Source organism: Eumetopias jubatus, unplaced genomic scaffold, assembly GCF_037043125.1.
Source record: "Eumetopias jubatus isolate StellerSeaLion01/CBP00866 unplaced genomic scaffold, mEumJub1_p1.0 scaffold_14, whole genome shotgun sequence".
In the NCBI taxonomy this organism is placed as follows: Eukaryota; Metazoa; Chordata; class Mammalia; order Carnivora; family Otariidae; genus Eumetopias; species Eumetopias jubatus.
The window spans coordinates 50703398-50716553 of record NW_028274820.1 but is presented as its reverse complement, the minus strand read 5'-3'; the positions used below and the strand labels follow the sequence as shown (position 1 = coordinate 50716553).

At 39.8% G+C, this 13156-nt stretch overlaps 1 protein-coding gene across 1 annotated transcript in view; it reads right to left on the bottom strand.

The window, feature by feature from the left end:
* Positions 1–7932, bottom strand: part of LRRC72 (leucine rich repeat containing 72) — a 44492-nt gene extending 36560 nt beyond the window's left edge. Inside the window, exons 1-2 of the mRNA XM_028119932.2 lie at positions 7807–7932; positions 3412–3485 (exon numbers count right to left, since the gene is read on the bottom strand). Coding sequence (XP_027975733.2) covers positions 3412–3485; positions 7807–7932 — 200 coding nt within the window. The remainder of the gene's footprint in view (positions 1–3411; positions 3486–7806) is intronic.
* Positions 7933–13156: the final 5224 nt, after the last annotated feature.

Sequence of the window (13156 nt, the reverse complement as noted above, 5' to 3'; positions counted from 1 at the left end):
CGGTTTGTCTGCTTGCTTCCTCATGATTAACTTCAAGGTGGACCATTTTTCAGGAACAAAGGTGGTGATTACTGCATCACAGGAGGCGGCAAGTAATGTCACTTTGTCCCACCCTCTTGGGGAAGGAAGGTCAGCCCCTTGGTTTGGGCTGCGTCTGCCAAGTCTCTTCATTGTAAGGGTACAAATGCTGTCACTGAGAAGTAATCTGTGGGGCAAACCTCCGACGACCATGTGTACGTCTCATGCCCCAACCACTTATTCACTTTCGCTTCAGCTGATGGTCCTTGCTCAGTCAGAAGATTTGGGATTATACAATGCTGATTTTTCCCATGCTCTCATTCTTTTTACACTTATTAGCTGTTATTCTTTTAAATAGGTGATGGGTATTAAGGAAGGCACTTGTAATGAGCACTGGGTGTTTTATGTAAGTGAGGAATCCCTAAATTCTGCACCTGAAACTAATATTACTCTGTATGTTAACTACCTGCGATTTCAATAAAAAATCCAGCCCTCCCCTTCCTCTTTCAGTCTTTCTCTTTCCCACCCTACTTGTATTTGAAGCTTTTTCTTAATCCTTTTCCAATTTTTTTTTTTAATTCTCAAATTATCCCAAACAAAAGACTTCAAGCAGACTACACGTCCTTTAGACAGGTACTGTTAGTCTTTGAGCGTTCCTCTGGCACAACGAAATATTCCAGACTCTTCCAAAGCAACTTCTAATAGGAGACTTATACACATAATGCATGCTCCTCTCTCACTGTAGATATGTAGCCTATTTCTGGGAAGAAGCATTTAGATCCTGATACACCTAAATTATTGCATTGGGCAAAAAAGATAATACGTTGGCTTCATCTGTTCCCGTGAAAAATAAAACAATCATTATGTGGTAGCAGAGAAACTCAAGCCCCACTTAGAGTATTTCCCCAAGGATTTCCCAGAAAAGATATTTTAATACATTAATACTTTGAAATATCACCTGTGTCAAATTAATGTCATTAATTTTCCTGTACTAGTGAGATTGATGCTGAATTTCCAGCTATTTACATAATGTAATAAAGTGATTCCCTTTTAAAGGGATTTTAACTCAGGTCAGAAGGGTTAGTTCTGCACATAAACCTGTTCGAAATCAATAATGGGCTGTTGCATTTCAAGGTGACACTGATGGAAGACAAAGAGGAAATTCGACTAATGATGGCAATGACTCGTGCTGACAATAGTATGTCTGCATCATTGTATATGTTCTCCATGATTACTCAAGGAGATGTTTGACAAGATCTCTCCCTCCACACACACACACACACACACACACACACACACACACACACACACCCAGGGCAACAGAGACTCAGGCAAATAACCTAGTTTACCCAGTGTATTGGTGTCTGGACTGAGAAACATTTTTTTTTTTTTTTTTTTTGTACCCGGATGGATTAAATGGTAACTTAGTATTCTTGGGATATAAAATGTATTGTCTTTCACTGGAGAAGACCATTAATTTCCCCACCATCAGAGGATCAATATTTCTAATTTTTTTCTAGTGTTTTAAAGCTTTTCTTATCGTTCTCTACTTACCCTTGCAGTGTACTCTTGTTAAAATCATGAAAGGCTTAGAGTTGCAATCTTTTGACCACATAAAATATGTATTGTTATTCTAAAACTATCCGTAGAAAGATTCAAAGAGTGACTTTAAGTGTGTCAGAGGGCGCCTGGGTGGCTCAGTTGGTTAAGCCACTGCCTTCGGCTCAGGTCATGATCCTGGAGTCCCAGGATCGAGACCCCCATCGGGCTCCCTGCCCCGCAGGGAGTCTGCTTCTCTCTCTGACCCTCTACCCTCTCGTGCTCTCTCTCTCTCATTCTCTCTCTCTCAAATAAATAAATAAAATCTTAAAAAAAATAAGTGTTTCAGAATTATCTACCATACCTGTTCCATTCTAAAATATATATTTTTAAAAATCTTAAATTGGCCAGCTATTTTTCCCCTTACTACCAAGAGATTCAGGACTGTTACCAAGATAAATATTTTTCTCCACACTTAGAATCTGAAAATGTATATATGTATATACACATAACAAAAGAAATATGTGTATTAATAAAGGATTTCCTCGTATCACCAGAGATAAAGTGATTAACCTCAATGATAAAGTAGGACATCTTCTTTAGAAAGTAGCTGAGTTCCAAAAAAAGAAAAAGAAAAAGAGTAGCTGAGTTCCAAAGTTTACATGTGAGTAGAAATATGTCAAACCTATTTTAAAATCATACATGGAGTTCATAGAGATTAAAAGGCATGAAAGGGGGGAAAGAAGAGTAGGAATAGGGTCATTGTTATTAAATGCTAAGTCTAGCTGCACAGATGTCACTTGTAGGCAAGTAAAAATTGTGGTGGCAGAGTCCCATCCAGCCCATAACTTCCTTTTCCTCTTACCCCTGGGTTCTTTCTCAGGCCCTGTGACTGCTCTGCAGGAGAAGAACCCACTTTACTGGCTGCCACCTTGGGGAGTTGGAGGAGGTTGTTACATAAGCAGAAGGTTTCCTACTTACTAGTAAAATAGTACAGGGGTTGTTGGCTCGGGGTATAGTATCATAGGATTATTATTATAATGCAGGGGTATAATGAGCCATTATTCTCTAATAATAATATTATTAACTGTATTAATGCTCATTGAGTGCTTACTGTGTACCAGGCCCTCTTTTATCTCCTACTAACTTACCTAATCTTCACCTAACAACCCTGTGACGAAGAGAGCATGACTATACTCAGGCAGGAGTCTTGCCAGATGAAATATGAGACCCATTTACATGTGAATTTCAGAGAAACCCAAGGAAGTGTGGGACAAACTTAATACTAAAGAAAAATTACATTCATTTGTTTCTTTGAAATTCACATGTGACTTACTGTATTTTTATTACTAAACCTGACAACCCTAACAGGGAGGTTGATGACATGCCCAAGATTACCCAGCTGGAAGAGACAGAGCTGGGCTTCAAACTCAGCCTGGCTCCATAATCTTTGTTTTTATCCATTTCCATCTTGCCTCTCTAATAGAGACCGTGGACACCAATGAATGGTAAAGTAATTAGAGTGTGGTACTTGCCTATCCAGCCCTTGGGGAAAACAATGGAAAAGAACATTTGAATCTGGGACACCTGGGTGTCTGTCAGTTAAATGTCTGCCTTCAGGTCTGGTCATGATCCCAGGGTCCTGGGATCGAGTCCCGCATCAGGCACCCTGCTCAGGGGGGAGCCTGCTTCTCCCTCTGCCTGCCGCTCCCCCTTCTTGGGCTTGCTCTCTATTTCTATTTCTCTCTCTCTCTCTCTGACAAATAAATAAATAAAATCTTTTTTAAAAAAGAACATTTGAATCTGTGAAACATAATATGATGCTCTTCTACTTCTTATATAAAGTACACTTACTTTTGAGAAAGGAACAGCTCAAAGACATCAGCATCCCTCTTGAAGCCACATATCTTTAGTTGATCTTCAACTGCCTGATAACATATAATTAATCTGTCAAGCCACATTCCACTGAGCAAAAATACGGAGACATTTGCAGTCAATAACAATAACGTCTACAAGAAGATCAAAAGAAAGGTGAATATGGAGGCAACCACTCTAAACTGATAAATTCCAACACTACAATTATATACTATTTAATCATTTTTGTGGTTGAATTTCATTATCCTTAAGCCTGGGCACAGATGTGTAAATAATTTTTAATCAAAGAGAAAAAAATGCGTATGTGTCCATATGCACCAAAAACAAGTTTTCGATTCTCTATGAGGCAAAGTGATTTGGTCTTTAAATATTCTTAAATGTTCTTTCAAACACGAAGAATTCATATTTACGGAAGATATTTGGTATCATGATTGCAGGTGGAGTATAAGATACAATGCACATTATCATATAGGTGCTTGACACTGAGTTCTCAATAAATGTCAGACGAATGCATCAGTGAATAAATGTCATTTCCCTTTCTTTGCAAAGGAACCGTGTCTTCATTTTTCACCAGTTACTAACATACTTGCACCGTGGGAATTTTAGCTGGGGAGTAATTTTCATTCCCATAGGCTTCGTTTTGAAAATACAAATGCAACCATAGCAATTTAAGCGCTTTGCTTTTTCTTCTTAAGAGCCTTTGCTAGATTACAAAATAACATTTACAAGCCACATGGCCTAAGATGATATGGAAAAATTAAAGCCCATCTATAATTTGCCATGAAGGACTAAAGCTAACAAGACACAATAAAAGTGGGAAGTATAATTGTTGCACTACTGGAATCTGACAAACGTAATTATCAGAGTCAAAACAGTGACCAAATTTCAGTTGGAATTTGTTGTGCGGGGTGAGGTTGTGATGTCAGCAAGTGATTGATGAAATTTTGACAAGAGTTTTGTTATTTAGTAGAAGACTTTTAATAAAAGTTAGATTACTTAATGGGATGAACACATATCAAAAGAAGTGAGAAAGATAGATATATCAGGGATTAAGTGTCGCTGCTAATTTGTATCCCAAACTTCCTTTGTTACCTTCTCACACAAGCTGAATCTTGGGGCTCAGAGAATTCACTGGCTCAGGTGGAGGCATTTCCATCAGGGTATTTTGTGACTCAATAAAGAGCAAGATGAATTTAGGGCTTGGAAAAAGCCTATTGGAGGAGGCTTCCACATCTGGGTCTGGATGGTTTAACTTAAACATCTAAACTATCGGCTTCTACTATACACAGTCAATCTCAGCTGTGTCAAAGTTTTTGGGATATCAAAGACCAGTCAAAGTAGAATTAAAACTTTGCAAACCACTATGAAAGTTATAAATGTGCTTTTAACTTGATCCTGCCATTCTACATCCAGCACTCCAAAGTATAGCAGGGCGTGCGTGTGCACACATACACGATTTGATTTTCACTGTTTATCTCAGCATATGTTATCTACATTTGTGAAATATACCTCACATTAATGGGAATATAGGTTAGATTAACATGTAACTTCACAATAGAATCCTGTGTAGTAGCTTAAAAATATATAGATACAGATATCTACACATCCAAAAGTAAAAATGCCATTGATGGTATATGTCTAACACTATTTTTGTTACCAATGACACTTATTTTTTATTTATTTATGTATTTTAGAGGGAGAGAGAGAGAGCGCAAGTGGGAAGGGCAGACGGAGAGGGAGAGAGAAACTCAAGCAGACTCCGTGCTGACTGTGGAGCCCCATGTGGGGCTGGATCTCACGATCCTAAGATCATGACCTTAGCCTGTAGCTTAACCAACTGTGCCACCAATGACATTTATATGCATACAAAATGCACACACTCCAAATTGTTAATAAAATTATCACTTGAAATCATGTGGGATTTTCATGTTCTGAGCAATACATTTAAAAATAATTATTTGACAAAAATAAAAATAATATTTGAATATTTTAAAATAAGCACCTATTAGGTTAGTCTTCAGAAATTAATACAAATTTTGAAAATTTTAGCCATGGAATGAATATTTAAGGATTTAAGTCAAACTTTGAAAATTCAGAGATAAAAAAGGAAATTGAAACTTTCAGCAGAATATGTAAATCCCCGGTATAATTATTTATTTACGCAGCTTTTTATCATGGTATGTTTTTTTCCAACCAAAAATTTCATATGAATCTAGTAACAAGTATTAATGTCAAAGTACCAAAGAACCCAAAAACGTGCCAAGAAGTTTCAAATTTCAGTGAATCCGTGGTGGAGCAGTTGCAGTTCCCAATCAACATACAACTTCACGAGCAGCATATTCCTTTCATCTAAATGAGCACAACAAGCATTCTTTCCCTGAACTATTTTTTTTATTGTGGTAAAATATATAGAATGCGGAATTTACTATTTTAACTGTACAGTTCTGTGGAACCATGGCCACTATCCATTTCCAGAAGTTTTTCATCTTCCCTAAATGAAACTGTATGCATTCAACACTCACTGCCCATTTTCCCCTTCCTCTTCCCCCCACCTCCCCCATCCCTGGCAACCACCCTGCTATTTTCTCTCTCTGTGAATTTGACTACTCCAGGTGACCCATCTAAGTGGAATCAGACAGTATTTATCCTTGTGAGACTGGCTTATCTAGCTCAGCATAAGGTCTTCGGGGTTCATCCAAATTGTAGTGCGTGTCAGTCTTTCCTTCTTTTTTAAGGCTGAATCATGTTTTATTGTAGGTATACACTACATTTTGCTTTTCTGTTTATCTGTCTATGCACACCTGGGTCCCATGGATCTTTTGACGCAGCAAGGCCTCAACTTTGCAACAGCAACGTGTATGATGGGCTGAGGTGCCCAGAGAACTGCAGACAGGAAGCAAGGCTGCCTCTGGTCGATCAAGGCAAGGCGCCAGGAGAGTGGCAAGTGGGAAGGAGCAGTGAGCAGATGTGACAGAGGGTGTGCAGAGACAATTGATAGAAACTGGCAAATAATGGGGCAGAGAATAAGGGCGAGCAAAGTCACAAGTGGTGATGCTAATGTGATGATATGGTGATGAGAAGTGACTTGGAAGGGAAGATGAATTCAGCTGGAAACGCTGAAATTGTGGTCCTGGTGAGACACACGGGTCAAGGCGTCCACCAGAAAGCTGCTGGTGGAAGAGAGGAGCTCAGCAGAGGCATCAGGCTGGGAATGGACAGCCTGGCCAGTCAGGTCGGTGTACAGAAGGGAGTGGGACCCCGGTTCGATCTCTGGGAAGTGTACACATTTAGAGAGAGTAGGGAGTCAAGCTGCGAAAGCAGAAGGAAGGAGGTTTGGAGGGATGGTTACAAAGTTAGAAGGAGAAACAAGAGCACAGTGGGAGCCCAGAAAGCAAATTTCAAGAAGGTAGAATTTGAATCTGCAGTGTTGTGTAGGGGAGTAGAGGATATTACTCAGAAGAGGTATTGAATTCGGACAATTAGAGTTGTCTGATTGGGGGGGCACGGGGGGGGTCAGTCAGATTTCAAATTAACTCACTAACCAAACAGGGAACCAAACACAATCCAACATGGAAGTGGGGTGTGGATGATTCTGGCACAGGGAGAACAGAGGTTTCCTCCCTTGCCCGTTTCCTGAGGATCTAGATAAAAAAACGTATTTGAAAACTGTGGGATTATAAAAGCCCAGAAGAGTGAAGTCTGTATGAAAATCTATAGAAGAAAACATTCTCTTTGCTGTCTCAGGTCCTGCAATGATAGATTCCTATAGCTGCATGCAACCCACACGCACCGCAGCTTCATCAGGACTCAGTGTGAGTAGCTTTCAGATCGTTACGGAAGCCCCAGCCTTGAGTTACAGGGCAGCCCCAAGGCTCCCCAGACACTTCCTAGAACTCTTCAGCCCTTGGCTAGCTCCTGTGGCCAACAATTCTGACAGCTTTTCCCGCTCAAGCGTTCTTGAAGCCTCGATCTTAACTGCCCTCAACGCTGCTTGTACTGCTCATCAAAGAAACCTTCCTCCTCCATGTGTCCACTTGCACTTTAGGGGAACGGCATTTCTGGGTTATTTATATTTGTGGGAGAGTCAAGACTCCAAATTTAGGGCTTTATTATCTAATCTCTAAACGGCCATTGTTACATATGCGGCAGGTGGTAAGCCAGAAAAGGTTCACGTTAAGTCCACCAGCGGGGATCAGAGGTATCCCCAAACCCTACCCTGGAGCTGACAGACTTCTCGCCCCAGTGGAGGGCCGGGGGTCTGCCATTGTCCCACCCCCTCCAGCCGACCCCAGGGGCAGCCTTGAGCTGGCTGGGGCTTTGGCGCAGGGACCCGGGGGGGGGGGGTCGTGGCCCGGAGAAGGGGGTGACGCTTACCCTGCGGCTGATCTCGAGGGCAACTTCCGGAGCCCTGACTAGGCTCGTAGAGTGCAGGGAGATGCGGGGCAGACGGTTCAGGTCCCAGGCCATCAGGGCACCAGGGAGGCGAGCAGCACCTACCATCCACCCAACCCAGCCCCACAGTTCATTGTTCCGTTACCAACAGCTACCGCCATCTCGGCGACTTTAAAAGCCAATCCAAACTAGGGAAGCTCTGAAGCCAGTCCTTCTATGACGTTTTCACGTGTAGTCCTGCAGTGCCCACCGTGTCGTACCTAGGACACCGTCGCGTTTCTCCCGTGTGTGGTGAAGCTTGCTGTGGGTGCCAGAGGTCAGGTGATCAGCTACGTCAGAGCACCCCATTGTCAATCACCCACTAACAATCATTTCATTGATCTGAGCTCTAAATATCAGAAAACTTAGCTTTCTGAAGATGAGATGTACCACTGGCCACATGTGGAGGGTGGGGGTGAAGGAATGCCCTGCAGAATCCTAGCGGAGCCTGAAGCAAAAAAGAAAAAAGAAATCAGGACTGCTCATCCTGCCTTTATTTAAAATTTTGACATTCTGCTCTTCATGAATGCTGTTGTATTAATTTTGAATTTCTAAAAAAAATATTGCATAAGACGTTTGTTTTGATTGCTGAGTTTGGTTGCTTTACATTTTTGTACTAAGGCCAGTGTCTTACTTGGCTCATCCTAGCCCCAGTCCCAGGATGCAGGTGGAGGTGGCAGTATCAAGGAGCCCCAGATCCCAGGCGCAACTCTTGGCTGATCATATAGTGAAGGGTAAGTGCATTTTGGTTTAGTAGCTGAGAAGTCCTCCCTCTGGCAGAAAATGGGTAAGTTGAGCCACTATTTGGCAAGTTTTTTCCAATCTTCAAGTTGTTGTTGTTTAATTTAGAACCTCTTGTGTAGGCTATGTTATGATCTTATTTATGTGAGTTTTGTTCCCCTCTAGCTTGGGACACTTTGGAGGCAGGATTCTCTCCGTGTCATCACTAATTTTCTGCCCGGGCCTAGTACACTGCATTCAGTAAATGTTTATTCAATTGAGTGAGCTGGTTTCTTGGGTCCAAATTTGAACTTGCAATCTAGAATTAAATGTAGCTGTTAGAAATAGGTCAGGCTACTTGCATTAAAAAAAAAATGCTGGTGTTGGAATAGAGCGTTTAAAAATGTCTCGGGGAAATCAAACACACACTCTTTTAGTACTTCTGAAATGTGTTAGGGTCTGGTAGAGGTGGGTGGGTAGAAGTCTTCCAAGTTATCACAGAAGGAGGGATCATCTGAGAACGATTGTTGAAGTGGTTTTTATATCCCAGAAATAAAAATCAGTTGAGAGGAATGATCCACTGAGAAAATGCATAAAATAATTTTCTGGTCTCTTGTCTCCCATTTTTGCTGTTAAATATGGGTTATAGAATTTCAAATATCATTCATGTATCTGCTACATGAAAAAATGGAAATACATACTTTTTGTTCAACTTCGTACATTACACAAATGTGAGTTTTAGAATCATATGCAAAATACTTTTACAGAGTGTCTTACATAAGTAAACTACTGATCTGTTAATGTCTACTAAAATCACATTTAAAAATTTATCCTTTATTTTTTAAATCTTTTTACTCTATCAAGAAGAGAAAGAGAATTTTTAAAAAAGCCCTATTCTTAGTAAAGGAACTCAGAAACTCATTTGTTATAAGGTCTTAAAGTATTCTGTCTTTGAAAAAAATTCACAATTTATTTTATTATTTTTTTAAGATTTTATTTATTTATTTGACAGAGAGAGACACAAAGAGAGAGGGAACACAAGCAGGGCGAGTGGGAGAGGGAGAAGCAGACTCCCCACTGGGCAGGGAGCCCGATGTGGGGCTTGATCCTGGGACTCCAGGATCATGACCTGAGCTGAAGGCGACGCTTAACGACTGAGCCACCAAAGCGCCCCAAAATTCACAATTTAACTGATCACAAGGACTAAAGTAATGCAAATTTAATTACAGAATGTCAAAGATGGAGGTTAGCGAAGCACTTTTTTGGTAAAAAGGAACTTCCTAGAAATCCTCATATTGGTGGCACAAAATTTTTACAAAAGAAGTATCCCTAGCAGAGTGAGCAGAGAGTTTTTTGTTTTTTGTTTTTTTTTTACCTTGTGTGAGATGGGATTAGAGCCTGAGGAATTCAGCTTGAAATTTTAAAAATCCATGTAAAATGTATATTCTGCTTTACAATCAATCTTGTTTTAATATAAAAATAAAGTTGCTCCCTTACCTCCCCTCAAATCTTTGAGTAATATTTACACTGAAGCAAGACACCCTGTGTTTATCCTGTGGCTTTACCTCCCTGGCATATTGCCATTGCCTGCAGGGGTGTGCATACCCCAGTTTGAAAGCTCTATCATATCATGTATGTGGCTTTGGATAAGAAGAAAGAGCCTGTGCTCCAAGTCAGGGCATGTGGGGTTTGGTCTCAGCTCTGACATTAACTAGTTGTTGGCCATTTTCAAGTCACTTAATGTCTCTGGGCTTCAGTGTCTTCAATAGTAAAATGAACAAGTTGGAAGTTTAGCTCAAAAATCTACTATTTAACACTCCTCTAGACAAATAGTATGTACTGTTCACAGAGTAAAAGTTCATGTTGAGATGTTGACATGCGATTGTTTTTTAAGAAGAATTTTCCAGTGGAAAATGTGTGAGAAAAAAAATTATGGGTGTGATGGTTATCATAAAAGCTAAATAATTTTTAAAAAATATTCTTAATTTTGCCTTGAGTAATTCCAATAATCAGCCTGGATGCTATTTTTCCAAGTGAGTGAAAAATATTTATTGTATGAAATAATCATTATCAGCCGTTTTCCACTGTGGAGAATCTGCATTAAATGAGCAACATATCAACCACAATCAAAACATATTCTTATATGTATAAAAATATATCTTTTTTATGATATTTGATAAGCACAGTGTCAACATTTTCATTGTTATAAGTTTAGGTAAAATATCATTTTAGTTGAGAGTTACAATTTTTTTTGCTTACACAAAATGAGAATGAAATGGAATATTGAGAATTCCTGTAATTCTCTATGAGTCCTTCAGGTTACTCTAAGTCTTATAGAAGGAGTCACTGACTGCCTTTGTTCAGCACTATATTTTAAATTTTTATAACAAACACCCTTGGAAGATGTAGTGTCTACCTCCTGAACAAATAGTCGGTGTGTTTTTGTTTTCTGTTTTTTTACTAAGCAGCATAATAAAGGCAATGTCTTCTTCCCTTATAATAAAGATAAGATCAGGCAGGGTTTTACTGCCCAGTATGAAAGATTAAGATTTCTAAGTTTGGTGTTCCTCTCCTCTAACACCACCCACGTACGTGACCACATCACCTGGCCTGCTTCTCATTGCCCTTTGGAATTTGTGGCTGGAATTGGTGCAAATACTGATACTCGGGCTGTGCTGTTACTGTGAGTAGTAAACTGTCCTTAGTCTCTGACCCAGAAGTCTCCTATCATCTGCCAGCATGTATGAAACTGGCTTGCTAACTTGCTTCTGCCTGTGTAGGTTTTTGTTGTTGTTGTAGTTGTTGTTTAATGGAATACATCCTTCTAATTTGTTCTTCAGCTTTCATGTTTCTCTTTACCATCTCATGATCTTCCATCTTTCAACCCAAACTACTGAGTTGAATTGTTGCATAATGTTCCCTTGTAATGTTTGTTACAGTTTATTTATGCATTACTCTATTGATGGACGTTTATGTTGTCCAGTTTTCTTTTCTTTTTGCTATGATAATCAATGCTGTAAGAAGCGTCTTTGTGATCCTGAGTATTACATCAGGTGAAATTCTTTGATGGTATTAATGAGGTATATATGTGTGTCTCTTTCTCTATAGGATGATATTTTGTTGAATTTTGCCAATCTAATTGGAGAAAAATTTTATCTCGATGTTTTAATTTGTACTTATTTAGTGAAGTTGAGTGTCATTCAAATACTTATTGGTCCTTTGTATTTTTTTTCTGTGAGTTGTCATTTCATGTTAATTGCTTAACTTTGAACATGCAGATGGAAATGACTGAAGCCCTACAAGCTAGGTCTATAGAATTTCCCGGTTATTCCTTGAAGTCACCCAATGACTCAAGTCATCTTTTAGCATCCTGCACAACTGTCTTCCCTTGTTTTCTCTCCCTGGCTAATGCCTGCTGCACTTCAGACTGCTGAGATAAACTTTATTTCTCTGTCCCCAAAGTACTCTTTCACCGATCTCTGGGATCCATGCCCAGCATGCTATCACCTGATGTTGATAGTGTTGCCATTGTTTAAATTATTGGAAGGATGGTGGGTTCTAAGCTAATAGGGAAGCATCAATCTCTCCACAACCCCATGACATGTTTTATCATCATAGTTCTAAAGGAAATTTACCCATATATATTAGTTCTTGAACTCTCGCAGAAAGATAGCCATTTCCAGTTCTTCCTTACATACCTTATTTCCTCTCAAAATTCACACACAATCCTCCAAATAGCTACCTGAATAGGAACAGGAAGTGGTTCAGGTTTGGAAACATTTCTATACTCTCTGGAAAAGCTAAAAACCTCTAGACAGAACTATAGCTTCACCAAATAATATAATTTTCAATTCCAAACCTGTGCTGGTTTCTGTGTGATTTCACATTTTCTCCCAAGATCAATGTGTCCCATGTCTAAGCTCTATCCATGACCTCACATAGCCACCCTTAGACTATTCCTTGTGCCTAGAGGAGCACATGCCTATCAGGTTCTAGATATAGAGTGTGAAAAGATGAGGGGGCAAGAACTCCAGGTGGTTTCATCCAGTTGCCCCTTGGGGTGGGCAGGATTGGGGATGGTGAGTTCAGAGGAAGACCTGAGCAGGGCTTTTAAATCATGGGTCCTAGGACAGAAGACCTCTTGCCTGAAACTAGAAATGGCAACTGGGTGGAAATGTCATACAATTCTTTAAAATCAATTTCCATCATAGGAGTTCATTGTGTGGTATCATTAAAATTACTAACCCTTCCTTCACTGGGTTCAATTTAGACTTCTTGAGTTGTTGATAGAAATTTATCCTAAACTGGCAGAGAAGTCTTGATAATACTAGCAGGAGGGCTATGTTTTGTCATACACATGATGTCACAATCAGGCATTTGAAGCATAAATTCTCTATATAAATGTGTGGGGATTGTGTGTATAGTGTATATATACACACATATACTTACACATATGTGTGAGTGTGTGCATGCACGTATGTGTGTATACATACATGTTCACACACACACATACACACACACTAGACAACCTCTAAAATATCCCCAGTGATCCCTACCTCCTGGTTTTCACATC